General features: G+C 34.2%; 2 protein-coding genes across 2 annotated transcripts; both read right to left on the bottom strand.

Annotated features, from left to right (window-relative positions):
• Positions 1–110: 110 nt before the first annotated feature.
• Positions 111–957, bottom strand: LOC108996149 (ATP synthase subunit beta, mitochondrial-like). Its single transcript, XM_018971913.2, has 2 exons — positions 397–957; positions 111–272 (listed from the first exon to the last, which is right to left on the bottom strand). The coding sequence occupies exons 1-2, from the start codon at positions 955–957 to the stop codon at positions 111–113; spliced, it is 723 nt and encodes a 240-aa protein (XP_018827458.2).
• Positions 958–1,362: 405 nt separating this feature from the next.
• Positions 1,363–7,046, bottom strand: LOC109017232 (protein NODULATION SIGNALING PATHWAY 2-like). Its single transcript, XM_035689778.1, has 2 exons — positions 5,517–7,046; positions 1,363–1,653 (listed from the first exon to the last, which is right to left on the bottom strand). Exons 1-2 carry the CDS (start codon positions 7,044–7,046, stop codon positions 1,363–1,365), a joined length of 1,821 nt encoding a protein of 606 aa, XP_035545671.1.
• Positions 7,047–16,479: the final 9,433 nt, after the last annotated feature.

Here is a 16,479-nt window from a genome sequence, read left to right as displayed (position 1 = left end):
CATTACGTAGGAATTTTGGAGTGATAAGTTCTTGTGGTTTCAAGTCCATCTTTAGTAATTCCAAAGGACGCATTCTTGCTAAATGGCACTCATCCAACTTCAATGGATATTCAGCAGGTGTCGAAGAGCTGTAAGGTAGACACATTCCCATTGTTCAATAGCAGACACCATGGTGTTGGCCGTATACATCCCACCACAAGGCCGCATGAGTTACGAACAACAATCTTCCTCTGCTCATCAGCTATGGATCCACTGACAAATTCTCCAAAACACTAAAAGGCAAAGACAATATCATAATTCAAGAATGGTTTCAAGGAGAAAAAGGCAAGAAACTTCTTCAATAAAGACCCATCCCTCATTCCCTGGTCTTCCTCTATCAAAGGGTTTAAAAATCACTTGAAGTGGTGATACACCAGCCCAATAGTGAACAAAAAATCTGACACCACTCTCCATTTGACCATATACAGGAGCACATTTGCTTTGAACCTCCTTTTCACTCTGCTTAATGACACCACTCTCCATCATTTCCCTATGCAAGTCATTACCCTCTCGAGTGCATCCTCCAACTCCAGCAAACACAGAGAAACCACCATGAGCTTTTGCAACATTGTTGATAAGTTCCATGCTAAGCAAAAATTTTCCTACACCAGCACCACCAAACAGACCAATCTTACCACCCCTTTGGTATGGTGCAAGAAGATCAACAACCTTAATTCCCGGAACAAGGATTTCTTGTTCTGGTGCTTGCTCAACAAATGTTGGAGGATCTCTATGGATTGGCAAATAGTGATCGGCTTTTATTTCCCCTCCTCTCTCAAAGGGCTTAAACACCATTTTAAGTGGCATTATATCAAGCAAAAGATGAGCGGAATTCTTCTTACCGCTCAGGTTTGTCTCCTCCCCAAAATCGAACACCATGCTTTGATGAAAACTGTCTGTATTTAGAGACAGCCCCATCTAAGTTGGACGAATGCTTTGATAAAAACCACGGCAACTCTCCAATCCCTCACCCAGTGACTGCCTCCTACACAGATCAGGAGAATAAAATGAATGATCCACTCGACAGTACCTAATAGCAGGTAATTCACACGAGACAATATCAAGAACTTGAAGTGCTTCCTGGGGAGCATCAGCTTGCCTATCAACGACATTATTGCTTTCCTTTGAGTTGCTTTCCCTCCTTCAACAACTCTCTTGACCATCCTCTGTTGTAATTTCTTGTCCATTAATCTTGTCATATGAATTTACATCAAAATATTCACTACAATTAGATACAAAGCTATCACTGCTATACAATGAATTAGTTGGACTGATCATCGAATTTTTATACTGACTCGCACCATCCCACTCTATAGATTCTCCCTATTGCTTCTTGTGACACAATTTACAAGAACCGCCACCAGCTAAGTTCTCATTGTTGTCGTCAACGAAATGATGATCAAAAGAGTTCACGTTCATCTCCTCAACATCGATGTCGTACGCGTCGAAGGAAGACATCTCTCTTGAAATGCTTATCTGAGTTTCATCAATTGCATTCGTCGTTGTTTTCTTTGCTTCAAGAACAACATACCCATCTTCCCTATCAACATAACACCATCTTCTAAAATAAGGCCTCTGTGTCTCACTTGGTGTTGCTCCAACGGGTAGATGTTTCTCCCATAAGCATAGTCGATATTGAGCTTCACATAATAAATAGTGAAGGAAGAATCTACTAAAATTTTTAGGTTCTTCCTATCGGGAGACTTCACTGTAAGAACCGTTTGGCCAGGATCTCTATAGAAATCATCATATAGTGCACAGTGATAATTCTGAAAACATTCTTAAGTTCCTCATTACTCAACTCCATAGCAAGATCAGTGGCTCTAGATACCACTTGTAATGGTCCTTGTAAATTAGTGTAACTTGTGGAATCTATTGTAATGTAAAGAGGATTTGGAATTGTTGTAATGTAATAAGGATTGCTGTAAAATGAAATAGAGTGATTTGCGAAAGAAATAGTAGATGCAGGGAAAGTGTTTGATAAAGAGTCTCATAGACTCATATGCTTTGATAAGGGAAACTTCGAGGGTTTCCAACCTCCATACACAGATCAGTTCTTCACAAGGTTCTAGAATACATCTCCCTCCCTTCAATCCCTTCTCATATGCTCATGGAGAATAACAAACCATACAAATAAAAGACTGACACGTACACCTCTAGCAACTGACTATTACAAAGAGACAAAATAAAATAATAAGCTAGAATTCTCTCAAGATGCCAAACATTGCATATAGCACTGATTATTGAAGCTGTGCGTTTAATCTCATTTCTCCAAACGGTGTGCTGCATCATGTTCCTAACAGAGAGACGAAGAAAAGGCGAAGAACAGAAGATAAAAGAAAGAGAGAGAAGATAGAAGCCAAATGAAAAGGCGGAAGAGGGAAAAAAAAAAAAGAGTAAACGTGCAGCCCCTAGCACCAACAAAATAAAAAGACCAAATCATCCCTATATAAACAAATACAAAAGTTTAAAACAAAAAAGGATAGAAATGTCAAAACACGCAAAAATGGAGGCAAACAAAAAGTCAGAAATTAAAAAAAAAAATGCAAAACCTGTAGCCCTTGACACTACATAGTAAAAGGATCAAACTATCTCTATGTAAACGGACACAAAAGAAAAACATAAAATGATAGAAATGTAAAAACGCTCAAAAAAATGGATGGAATGCATGGAGGATGACAATTTTACTGTTCACATCCATGGACGCTTATTTATTCACTAGAGATATACACATATATAATGAAAGATGATTGGAAAACTTGCGCGCACAACAAAGGCGGGCAGATGCGACATTAACCAATGATCATATATAAAAGTATACACAGACCCACTAGCTAGCTAATAGCTAGCCAAATTAAGCCGTATATACCAACTGCCGGCAAATGAAACCTTGTTTGCTTCTTCCTGATCTCTTTCTCTCGCCTTTGTTTGCTTGTGCATTGAGGCGAGGCTATTTAATCCCTTTAATTTCTTTTTAGCATCATTATTGTTGGCCACAATTAAACTTCGGCTTCCTCTCTTACTGGCCAGTCTTATATATATATACACGTACATGAACATAAACTAGCATGGTATATATAACTTAGGTAACCCTTTTATATTTAATTTGCATTAACTCCTGATCATGATCTCTACGAATTTATCTCAACTTATTCACGATCGAATCTCCCCTGGCCTATAGGGGTCCACCACTTAATTCCTGTCCGATATTATTCTCCAGCCACTACTCCTGGGAGTGTTTAAAATTTATGTCTCATCCAGGGACGGCAGATCATCAATCTTATGGATCAATGTATTTAGCAAAAAGAGCAGGGCGCATTCAGATGTGTTCATAGCAACAGAAACATCCAAAGTTGGAATGGAATTAATTTAAGCTGCAACGTACTTAACAATGTTTTGAATTCATTAGTGATTCCGTCATCCATGTAAGAGGTCAACATGCATGCATGCGACGTTAACATGCTAGCTAGCTAGCTACTGAAACAAATTAATATCAATCTTAATTAATTAAGGAAATTAAATTGGTCCCATGCATGCAGCTAGCTAGCTTCAATATTGGGCATGCATGCATGAACCCTAACTTAAGATGCCAGCTTATTAATAATTTGTAACTACTTGATCTGGCCTTTTACTAGTTGAATTTCACATTCATTCACCAACTCGATCGACCCATTAAACTTTAAACAACATCATTGCGGCCAACCTCAATATATATATATATATATACATTTGTTTGAAAATTACTACTTACCGATCATTAATCTATTAACCGTTATCTTTTAGGGATGGTGAAATTAGAACGACCTAGCTGAAATTAGAATTCTAAAGATATGCAACCATTTAAAAAAATCTACAAAATGATTTGTACAAGTCTCACTAGACAAGTTTCATTCAGACCTTTTATAAAAAAGTGGAACCCATTATAAAAAAAATTATTTTTGAATGAAACCCATATTTTTACAAAAGGCATGCATAGAGCTTATCTATTTGACACAGCTCGTTCCTAGCATTACTCTTAATTTATTTATCCAAAAAACACCCTTCAATTCCATGCATGCGCGTCATAGACAATTTTAACTCCTTTTAGGTTGAGTTTGGATGTTAAAGTGAGTTGAGTTGAGTTGAGTTGAGTTGAGATGATAAAATATTATTATAATATTATTTTTTAATATTATTATTATTTTGAAATTTGAAAAAGTTGAATTGTTTATTATATTTTGTGTTAGAATTTAAAAAAGTTGTAATGATGAGTTGAGATGAATTGATGATCCAAATGAAGTCTTAGTCTCATCATCATGATCTCCCATTATTATCGTTGTTGAACCAAAATCTCTTTTAATATTCTCAACTCAAGCCTTTTCAGTTTCTTAAGAATAAATTTTTCCACTATATTTTAGTAATGTAAAAGAAATTAATGCTTTATCTAAAAATAATAATAATACAAACGTAAATTTATAAATTGACATGATTTGATATAGTATGTCAGATTATAAACTACTTTTATCATAAAGTAGATCTAATATATTACATAAAACTACATCAATTTATGAGTTTATTTTTATAAAATCTTTATTTAATAGAACTTCTCTTCATTGTATTGTGATCTTATCCAACAATCTATTAATTAATGGATTAATTTAAAAAATAAAAGTTGATCTAAGGATCAATATATAAATAGTAAGATCACAGCAACACAATGAGATGGGGTAATGGATTATATACTATATATATACCATCAAAAAATTCAATTACCTGACTCTACAGTAAGTTTTGGCGGCCGTCTGCATAGAAATTAGTAACCGATTGTTCACGGTTCTCTCTCTCTCTCAATATTGGTTCAGTACATAAGTTTAAGTTATTATGGTACTGCACGCTGAATCCACTAATTTGACCCCACTCTCAGCAGCTTATCTCATGCCTAGATTAAAAAAAAAAAAAAAAAAAAAGGCTTTTATTACTCAATAATTCTATATATATACCTATTATTTGTGAAAACAAATTCATATATAGTTTCCCTGCCTGGCCTATTCGTACATGAATAAAGTGCATGTATACATATAACACCATTAAATTTATCTATTTTTATCGTTTTAACTTAATTATGATATTATGTTAAATAATCATTAGTTTAAAAAAAATATAAACTGATAAAAAATAGATTTGATTAATTAAATGATATCTTTAATTATACATTCCACGTACGTACGTGTAGCTTCATCATGAAAAACCAGAAATGCATTATTCACAAAGTCCCATATACGAAAATTTGCCAAGGTAAAAACAAATGGTTGTACTACGTACAAGCTAGCAAATCCATACCAACATTGGATATATAAAAGCTGCTGATCATTATAAAATTAACCAATCCTAATCACCTATAGGCTATAACGAGTGGAATTTGTCTCGCATGTCTTGATTTATCGATAATCCTGCATACATGATCTGTACAAAAAGAGAGTTCAACTGGATGTGACTACCTTGATCATCATCTTGTCTTTGGTTTTTGGCTTTGGCACCCAGATGGATGCTGTTGTCAAAGGCCTTGACTTCCAACACAAGGCCAGCCTGCTCTTCTCATGCTGCACCCAATACCCCCCACTAAACAGGCTTGCCAATGATTTTGCTTGACAAATATTACCAGAACTCAGTGGGATTCTCCTATATCCCTTGAAGAAGGAATTAGCATCTCCCTCTCCCCACAACATTCTCTTCTCCTTCTCATTAGGAAACTGACTCAAACTATCTAAAATTCTACTCTCTAAAAACTCCTTCTCTATTAGCCTAAACCCCATTTTGTACACACCACAAAAGCTGTTGACCAGTGAGTCAGTCAGCGCAGTGTAATGGTGGAGTGCCTCACAGAAGAACTCTACAAAGGACATGGACTGGATTCTAGCAAAATTGAACAACTCTTCTTGTACTAAAATGAAAATCTTTGGAGATAATTTGAAAACACCACCCAGGAAAGTTTTGACCAATGAAAAACTCCTGTAAGGCATGTGAAGCTGGTGAATCATGCAGTTGGCTATGAAAGTATTGCCAACTTTGATACTTTCAAAATCTTCTTCTCTGGCCATCACCATATGATCAAACATGAAGGGCAAATTGATTGAATCTGCGAACTCTTCCAGTCTTTTTCCTGTCTGTTGAACATAATATACGGTATTTTCCTGGTCTGGCGCTAAGATGGCTGTTAGTCTGAGGAAAGTATCCTTCCTCATTGAAAGCTCAACCATCAGAGGTGGCCATTGGATTCCCTCCATGATGTCAAAATCAATGACATGAATCTCATGATCTCCTTGTGTGGCCTCAAGGATCGCTTGGTTCGCTGTGAAATGCGCAAATTTCACGTAGGGAGAGAGTTCCTGAAGCATCTGAAAGGTATAAATAGTGCGGTTAGTGGGTGTGAGTGCTACAGGGTCGTGCTGCATTTTGAGAGCATTGATGCTCTTGGAATGCAGGCCTTGAGTGAAGAAAAGAGCCAACCTCTTAAACGACTCATCTCCAATATTCTCAATATCAATTAAGAGATCGTTAAGCTTCTCAACTGCTGTTGAAACAAGAGCCCAGTTTTGTGCTTCAACAGCTTCAGCTCCCATCAATAGTAGATCTGTCAAGCTGCTTTCCTGCATCAGTTCTTCTTGAATTCCCTTTAAAGCAAAACCTCCTTCTGTAGATACACTCACGTTTTCCTGGTTTTCTTGATTCTTGTGATCATGACCCGATCCAATTTCCACAGAACTCTCAAGATCCATTTCTGTAGCTCGACAGATGGAATCAAAATCCACCAGCCCCACCTCTAGCTGGAGCAATCTTTCCTTGCATTCATCATCGTCAATTGCAACATCTTGGATGATGTTCGGGGAGATTAACCCATGATGATCTTCTCTTTCCAAGGAAAAACCTGTTTCCAAGCTACATTCATGAAGTTCTTCAATGCAACTAGAGTTGAAGAGGTAATCAATCTGCTCATATTCCATTGAGTTCATGGAAGAAGATAAAGCCATAAGAATTTTGCATATATAGAACTCCGATCTGGAGATAAGCCACAGTACTACTTAATATACTACCTGACTTTAGGAGAAAATAAAAATAATATTAGAAGAATGGACCCACCGACGTTGAACTTCCAAATTGTAGTAAGAAAAATTGTATCGTACAAATTGTATCCGATTTATGGCACAGTACTTTTTATATGACTTGAATGAATAATCACTGTCGGTTTAAAAAAAAAAGAAAAAAAGAGAGAATTAATACTTTAGCCATAAAAATAAATTATACGTATAAAAATAAATTTATAAACTGACATATTTTGATACAGTAAGATCTAACGAATCACATAAAATCACGTTAATTTATGAATTTACTTTTATATAATTTTTTTTATGTTTGTAACAATTCTCTAAAAAAAACTCTACCATCAAACATTTTTCTTTGGCTTTAGAGATTAATTTATATATATGCTTTATAAATTGCTTCCTGTTGATCTCGTCAAGTACTTAATTACCACTTCATGTACGAGTAAAAGCCTTTTTACAATGGAAGTCATGGGACGTGCCAAGTATCCAAATACAAGTATCCAAATCATGAAATGAGTCCAGGCCAGCTAGGGTTAATGCCTGCACTCAAAACCAGCAAATAATTGGACACTGCAATACATATATCTATATATTATATAGATATAAATATAGATATATACAATGTTTTGGAGTACTACTCAGGAGTGATCAGGCTCATGAAGACGTACTATGTGTATATTGTAGGTATATGGAACCTGGAGAATATGGTGCGTGCAGTACGACAGATGGATATTCATGTTTTCTGCAGGTCGGTCTGGGTCCAATTAAATGATCTGGTAATTTTATGGATCTTTTAAGTACTCTTATAGCTGAAAGGCAACAAGATCTGATGAAATTATCAACAGAGGTAGCATGCAGCAAATTATTATATTTAACTTGCATCGGCACACCCAAACTGTACTTCATCATGATCTGGTACTAGAGAAGATCTTTAGAATATCCTTTGGTCTCAGAGTTTTGGCAATTGTTTATTAGCATCAATTTGTGATCTAAATGTCGCATGCATGAGTACTGCTGAAGCAAAGGACTGTGAGAACGACAAGCATATTGGAAACACATCATTAAAAAAAAAGTTAAAGATCAGTACTTAAAATTTGAACTTAAATTTCCCATCTATTTATGAAAGGTTGGAAGAATATATGTCAGTCGAGGCATAGTACTTTATTATTGAGGACTTGTCTAAATATTCCAAACCGCAAGCATCAGCTGTCAAGATCAGGGAAATAGTAATGATATTCATGATACTAATAAGCTGTCAAGAAGAAAAAACATTCGTCCCCGATTAATTCATTAATTAAGTACTTTTGGCTGAAAATTAATTCAACCAAGAGTGCTGTACAATTGTACACATTAACAGCTAGGCTGGTAAACAAGTGCATGGATCACAGACGACTCATGACATAAACATTCACAATACATACATGCATGCATGCATGAACAACCTAGATTAGTTTGCAACCTTATTAAAGGAAAATATTAATCAAACAACCAATTATAGCTAACCATGCAATGCGGAACCTCAGTAGTAGTACTCTGAGTTTGATCTCAACATCTCCAAAATCTAATTTTAAAAAAAAAAAATGCTTCTCCAAAATTTATAGCTAGTGGGAGTCTGATTAAATTATTAGTATATTATATGGTTCTTCATCCTTGATGTGTCTGTGGGTTGGCATATGTTAATAACTAGACATGAATGGGTCGTCGATACTATATATGCGCATTTCAATTATTACCATTTCCAATAAAATTGATAATATCCTTTTGAGTAATACTAGATACAGTAATAGATTTAGTGTGCAAATCTAATCGATCGACTTCATTACTTTAGAAAAGAACCTCAAAATTTTTTCTCACAATCATATAGATCGAAGAAGCTATCATGATTAGAAGAAGATTAATGTTGGTCTTTAAAGGATCACGTATATATACTTATTTTATTTACTTTTGCTCAATAATTAAGCACAGAGCAAATTTGCTCTGAAGATATCGTGTACGGTTCATCTTTGTCATTCTTTAACCCTTCCCCACATGGCCACATGCTATAGCCTACAAAAAAATAAAAAAATAAATAATAGTTATCTTAAAATATTACTGGGAGAGGAATTCATTTTCCTTTCTTTAATTTACAATAGCTGAACATGTTTTCCTTGCAGCGTGCGTTCTTTTTATCATGACCTCAGATATATATATCGGGGCTGCATGAAATGCTGATGCTTGATCATTCTATTAATTAAGGTCATTCCTTTTCGAATCATGCAATGCATATAATGGAAAATGATCAGTTCTTCAATTAATGTTAGCAAATAATGTTTGAAAACATGACCTAGCTGCCCGCTTGAGTACTGTAACTTTTCATGACTGCACGCAAGTTTAGTACTGGAGAATACTTCAGTGGCAGTATCAGATCAGATATTGAAGTAGTACTGTATTATATATAATACGTTGAAATGGGCCGGAGAAGAAAGCGACGTCACCCCTTTTAATTAATTAAGGATCATCATGTAATTACATTTAACATATATATATAATTAATATTAATTACAGTACTACCATTGCTGATCTCTGGCCATTATTTTTTTTTAGGATGCATGTATACCTAACTCCATATAGAACGTGCATTTTCGAAAAAGATGATATATATATACAAGCTAGAGAGCTATAAAGGCAAGTCGTTTTCAATTTTGTCGACTGAATGACCTTAAATTAATTAGTGATCGATGAATGAGAAACGTACGTTTGGAATATGGAAATTAAGTTTTATTATATATAGACTACCGTCTGTGAATCTGGCATGAACAGCAGAGGAAGTAGTCTAGTAGTACTTGGCATCACATGTTACACTTGATACCATCTAGTAAAACCTGTCATTTACATCATGTTGTCACTAAGCATGCATGCATGCATTTGGCAGATCGAAGCATCTCAATCTGCTTTCGCTAATTTTTCTCACTTCCTAATTCTCATTATTTCAGAAGAACATGCAATTAGTCTTGACATGACCATGCACATCGATCGATCATATATCTGCATGCATGCATGCATCAGCATCTCTTGATCAAAGAATAAGAATGGAGCTAGCGCATGATCATGATCAGTATACTTCACAATTCAACTTTTTCTGTTCTGCTCCTTTTTTTCTCTCTTTAATTTTTTAAGAGACTGAAGCTTTTGCAGCTCAAAAATACCGAATTATTCTGTGTTTTTTCTAACAAGTTTGCTAGCGTTGCAATATCACAGTGATCACGTTGTACGCCTTGTTTAGATCTGTCATTAATTAGGTGACATGCAACCGAATTATTGAGGTCTAACATTAAGACAAAACTATAGACATGACATATCATGTATATATAGTCGTACGTCTAGACTAATTTAGATCCTGATTTGTTTAAAAGCCTAAAACTGGATTAATTAATAAATAATCAAAGATGCCTTTCTAGGTAAGCTAGTTGGGTGGGACCATCTCTCATTCATGATGCCAAATGCACAGAAGATTCGCTTTCTCAATAATTGTCTGCGCGCGGGCTAGCAGCTTGTCTTCAATCCAATATGCCAAATTCGCGCCAGCCATATTGTCCAACTGGAAGGAGATCCCTAAGCTTGAAAGGGATTGCTAGCTACGTCTTTTGCATGCCTGCAAAGGAGAATAAATTTGTCTCGTTCATTGTACTAATTATAGCCTAATGATGCAATTAATGTTACTAGAAATATTAATATTCCAAATAATATTCCATGCACCTAGCTATATATATATATAATATTATATATATCGATATATATATATATATATAGAGGAGAAAAATTTTACTTATCATCTCATATATATATATATTATACTTGTTTTAATTTTTTTTATGATAAGTATATAGTATATAAATGATAAATAGAACAATTTAATTAATTTAATAAAAAAAATAATAATTTAAAAAAAACATGTAAAATATTTTATGTATAACGATGAGTAGCATCATCGTGTGTGTGTATATATATATATATACACATCACACGTGAGACGTGAGAGTGTGATCAGGTTTTTATAATTCACTGTTTAAACATTCTTTAATATAAATAAAGAGGAGTTTGTCGTTACAATAAGAGGGCAACAGGTCACATCAAGTACATGTGATGAAGTCATTAGAAGCCTGATAAAACAAAATTAGCAACCTAGCTAGCTAGCGTGTTAGGGCGTCGGTCTTTTTCAAAGGGATCAATTCGTCATGAAATACGTATACCTCACAATATGCAAAACTTTTTTTTTTTGAAGCAAGATTTCATTAAACGATAAAAGAGCATACATAATAGTCTTAAGAAAGTAGAAATTATCAAAATCTAACTATCTCAGTTTATGGTTATAATTTTTATAAATTTTTACATTAAATATAATAATAATTTAATTTTTTTAAATTTTAATATAATAATAAAATTAAAAAAATTATTTTAATAATATTTTATTTAATTTTTAATTTTTATCTAAAATCATCTTATCTCATCTCTATCCAAATCTTACCGATTTATATATATATATATATATATATATATATATAATGATATGAGATGAGATAGTTTAAGATGAAAGTTAAAAATTAAATAAAATATTATTTTTTAATATTATTATTATTTAAAGATTTAAAAAATTGAATTATTTATTATATTTAATATAAAAATTTTAAACAATTATAATAATATAATAAAATAATATAATATCGTTTCTATACCCAAATCTTAATTAATTTTTCAAAATAATTATCTTACGTCATTTTAATTTATTGAAAAAATAAATCATCGCTGGATTGATCCGGAGTTTGACCTTTTCTGGAAAGAAAATGATAAAGACGCAGTCCCCTTTTATAATTTTTTTTCCTTTTCTCCAAAAAGAGCTCAGCTTATTATAATAGCATTCTCATCCCTCTTATTAAAGTTACGGCTTGACTAAAATATAGATAAAATTGTCTAATTTTGTGAGATTTATTGCATTTAGATATTGAATTGAATTGAATTGAGATAATAAAATATTATTATAATATTATTTTTTAATATTATTATTATTTTAAGATTTAAAATAATTAAATAATTTATTATATTTTATATTAAAATTTTAAAAAATTATAATAATAAGTTGAGATGAATTTAAATTCCAAACAAAACTTGTTACTCTGCATTTATGGGACTCTCCCCAAAAAATTTAAAAAATGAAATGAAATTATTACATTGGAGATTTCCGGCCTCCATTTCTCATTCTCTCTCGTATATATCCACTCTCTCATGCCCTCCGTTTGTCATTTATGATAATCCAATCTTTTTTATAAAATCTTAGAATTGGGAAAAAGGTGATTTTTGAAAAAAAAAATATTACCACTAAGAAATGATCAATTTTGAAAATATTATCGTTTTCGAGAGATAAGTAATCAAAGCTTTTTTTTTTTTTTTTAAAATATTAGAGATTAATAGTCTAAAATAAAAGGAGAAAGACACATAATTGAGTAGTTAAGAAAATGTTAAAAAGAAATTAGTTAAAATAATAAAGAATGATTATTTTAATAGAATAGGAAAAGAATAAAGAGTGAGATTGTAATATCCAGGCCCGCAGAGGATCCAAACGGCGTCATTTAGGCTGGTAAGATTTTTATTCTCTGGTTCTCTTTTTCTTCACCTGACAGTTTTTCTCCTTTCCTCTTAGATTTTCAATTTGTTCCCCTCATTCGAAAATCCCTTTTCCTCGAATACGATGATCACGTCGGTTTCTCCCATCATCTTGTATTTTGGTTTCATCTTGTATTTTGGTTTCTTTCTCACTGTTTCTCCCCCCCCCCCCCCCCCCCCCCCCACTTTGCACTTACTTGTTCGCTCTCTCTCTCATTTTTCTAACAACCCCCTTTCACAGATTTTCTCTTCCCCACGCATCTTCAGTTTCCTCCCTCTAAGTTTTTATTTTCTTCTCTTAGCAGATCAATTCTCTTCCTCCACACTCAACCACCGTCAAGCCATACATGAACATTGTTTCCTAGCCACCATGAACTAACCGTTGTAACCAGCAGCGTCCGCAGCCAATGCAACATTAGTGGCCACTACATTCACGGCAAACAGCGCCCCGCTTCCATCTCCTTTCTCACGCTACCACCTTGCAACACTCAAACGCTGCCCCACATCAACCAACACCAACCCCTCCCTAGACACCACCTTAAGAGACCAAATGCGTGACAGTTGCTCTTGGAAATTTTTGGCACCAATAGGAATTTGCCAGAACCTTATCCAATATCTCATTTATGCACGAATTTCCTTCTCTTTTGTTGCACCATGTATACTTAGGACCCCTAAAACCCAAATCCCTTAATGCACAATCAAAACCAGTCAAGCCTTCTCTCCCATTCTACACAAGGATATTATTAAATTCCATGTCCCAATCCTACAGTTTGTGTCCGGGTGCCCATAAACCCTCGTAAGATACCATTCTTCTATATACTCTCCATCCTTAATAAGTGCATCAATATGGAATTTTGAGTAGCTAAGCACTGATAAATTAACTTAATTATTCCACAACAACGCAATACCTCCATTTCTCCCATTACAATCTATTGCTAGACAACTCATAAAACCCAACTGATACTTATAATTTTCCATAGCTTGAGCCTTCAGTTTTGTTTCTTGACAATGTGTCAAAGTGTTCGAATTCCCCGTGGGTTCCCAAGCCCATAGGAATTCCAGGGTAAGGTTTTCATTACTCCCAACAGGACTGGAAACTAGCCTCTACCGATATCTTGGTTTGTTTAGCAACCTTCTTCTTATCTGTTGTCTCTTGTTTTAAGCTACGTTTGGAGCTCCTCCCTTGTTCTTCAACCTTAGAGCTGCTCTTTTCCTATTGATCTTTGCTTCAAATACATGGACTTCTTTGTGGGCTTCATGAGCTTTTGTAATACCAAGCTTGAGAGCTAATGTTGTGAATCAAGTTTGCAATTGGGCCCTCCTCAGGGTACACCTTTTTTTGGGTCAGGCCTGCCTGATGTAAACCCATACCTAACAAAGTCTCTCCTTCCTGAGTGATTTTCATTTTGCATTGACTCTTCTTCTTCCTCCAGAATTTGAATCTTATCACCATCCCACCCTTTTTGGCTCTCAACCTTCATGATATATGTTCGATTTGTTGCTCCCATATTCATTTTCACAAATATCTTCAGCGATTTTTCTGAGATTGGCGTCTCATAGCTTGCCAATTAAATTACGCCTTCCATGTTTTAAGCCACCCACAATTTCTGCCTTATCAAAGCTATTAACAGATGTCTCCCTAATTTTTGCTGAGTTTGTTGCATTCCTGTCGTCGTTCATTAGAGCATCCATCGGAGTTGTGGAACGGTTAAGGTCTTGCTTCTGCGTTCTCTTTTCCCAACCTTGCCCTCTATTATCCCCAACACGCATCTATTACCCATACTGAAATTCTTCTATCTCATAGATATCCTTCCTTGCTGGCCATTGCTCACATCCCCAATAGTCATGACCTAACCTTCCACATAAATAGTAGAAATTTGAAAGTCGTTCGTCAGTGAGTTGCACCCAACATGAATCGTTTGAACCAATTTTAATCTTCTTTCGTCTTAAAAGGGGTTTTGATACATCAATGTAGATTCGAACACGCATGTATTCCCCCACACCATCTCCCCCTTACCAATATCAACTTCTTCCACCCTTCCAATTGCACTACCAATCAGATTTCCAATATACTCACTACTGGCAATGAGAGGTAAATCATAGATATGAACCCAAAAGAGAGCTTCGTTAAAGAGAATCTGGTGGACTTGTAGCTTCCTAACGATTTCCTTTACTAACACCAAGTGTTTGTCAAAAAGACCACGGGCCATCATGCATCACTCGTTCCTTATCTCTCATGTCTTCAAATTCTACAAGAATCAACACTGGTTCCATTTCTCGAAATTTGATTGGCTTCACCAGGTGCCATATTTTCTTCATTGTTTACTTGAAAGCTTCTTTGTTATAGTGTCGATCATTGAAAGATTTGATAATTAAACATTTGCCGCCTTTGATAACAACATCTTCCAACATATATGTTTCCACTTGAATTTCCTCTTGTTCTTGTTCAGTAAGAGATAACCTCTCATATAGTCTTTCTAAATCTTCATCCATCGTTTGCTTAACCCCACTGCTGAGAATACGAGAAATACTCTGCTATTGAAACTTCCTAACGATAACCTTGTACGAAGACAGGAAAAAGCCTCTACACAGGGGAGCCCTAAGAGAGGAAAAGCCTTTCACCATGTCTAGTTCTTGATTTTGAGTAAGGCTGAAGAATTTTCGGTCTAGACCTTTGGTAGGTTTCCCTCCTCCATTTGTGAGGAATTTAGTTTTCAGTCCGATCCCGGGATATGGATTTTTTGGACCAGACTGGACCAAAACCGACTAAATTATTTATATATATTTAAAAATATTTATATATATAATATATATTATTTTATATAGTAGTTGTATAAATTAATTATTAATTTTCATATAATCTATTATCATTGACCATATAAAATGTTAAATAATATATTCTATTAATTAATAATGTATCATAAACCATATGATAATATATGTAGATACATAATACATTCATGCATACTCTACTATTCATACATAATAATTTTTACGTGTCCGTTGTCTTTACATTTTTTGTTTTTGTTTTCTTTTATTTGGAATTCAGATGATTAAGGATTTTTTTTAATTTCTTTTTCTCTATTTTTGTTTTTAATTTTATTAGTATGATTGATAACCTTTTTTGGATGGATATGGTCAATATGGATAATTTTAATGTATATTTTTTCCTTTTCTTTTATTTAGAGTTTGGATGTTATTAACTTATTGGCATATTACGTTTTTTTCAAGTTCTTTATTTTTTTAGTATGTAAATAAATATTATTATTTAATTTTATTATCATTTGTTTGAAAATATCGCTGCTGGGCAGAAAAGCATAAATTGGCCCATTTGGTATTAGGTCGGATCAAAACGAACTGATGGCTAACAGTCCGGTCTGGTCTAAAAAATCTCCTATGGACCAACCGGACCGGACTGAGTTCACTCCTAATTTTGAGAATGTTCAATAGTGAAATAAGAGAACAAAATTTGAATATAAGATGCCACGAAATCGCAACAAATGAGGGTAAGTCTACATTTGGTAAAGCGTATCCAACGAATTTCAATATTTAGTGAATTGAATCAGTACCGCTACCAAGTGAAATTTGATGTTTCGGTTGTCTGTGAAAGTATTAATCGGAAAAAGAAAGAAAAAAGAATTAAAAAAAACTCGAAATTATATAAAAAATAATTCTATTTAAAAGTCTTTACATTATACAAGAACTATGTGATGTAATTTGATTT

This window comes from Juglans regia, chromosome 1, assembly GCF_001411555.2.
Source record: "Juglans regia cultivar Chandler chromosome 1, Walnut 2.0, whole genome shotgun sequence".
In the NCBI taxonomy this organism is placed as follows: domain Eukaryota; kingdom Viridiplantae; phylum Streptophyta; class Magnoliopsida; order Fagales; family Juglandaceae; genus Juglans; species Juglans regia.
This window is presented reverse-complemented; position numbering and strand designations above follow the sequence as displayed.

Coding starts and splice junctions, on each gene's coding strand:
- LOC109017232 (XM_035689778.1), bottom strand. CDS start 7,046: ATGGCTTTATCTTCTTCCATGAACTCAATGGAATATGAGCAGATTGAT. Junction 1,654..5,516: donor AAGACAAGATGATGATCAAG/GTAGTCACATCC, acceptor TGCTTATGGGAG/AAACATCTACCCGTTGGAGC.
- LOC108996149 (XM_018971913.2), bottom strand. CDS start 957: ATGGGGCTGTCTCTAAATACAGACAGTTTTCATCAAAGCATGGTGTTC. Junction 273..396: donor CTGGTGTATCACCACTTCAA/GTGATTTTTAAA, acceptor TTTGCCTTTTAG/TGTTTTGGAGAATTTGTCAG.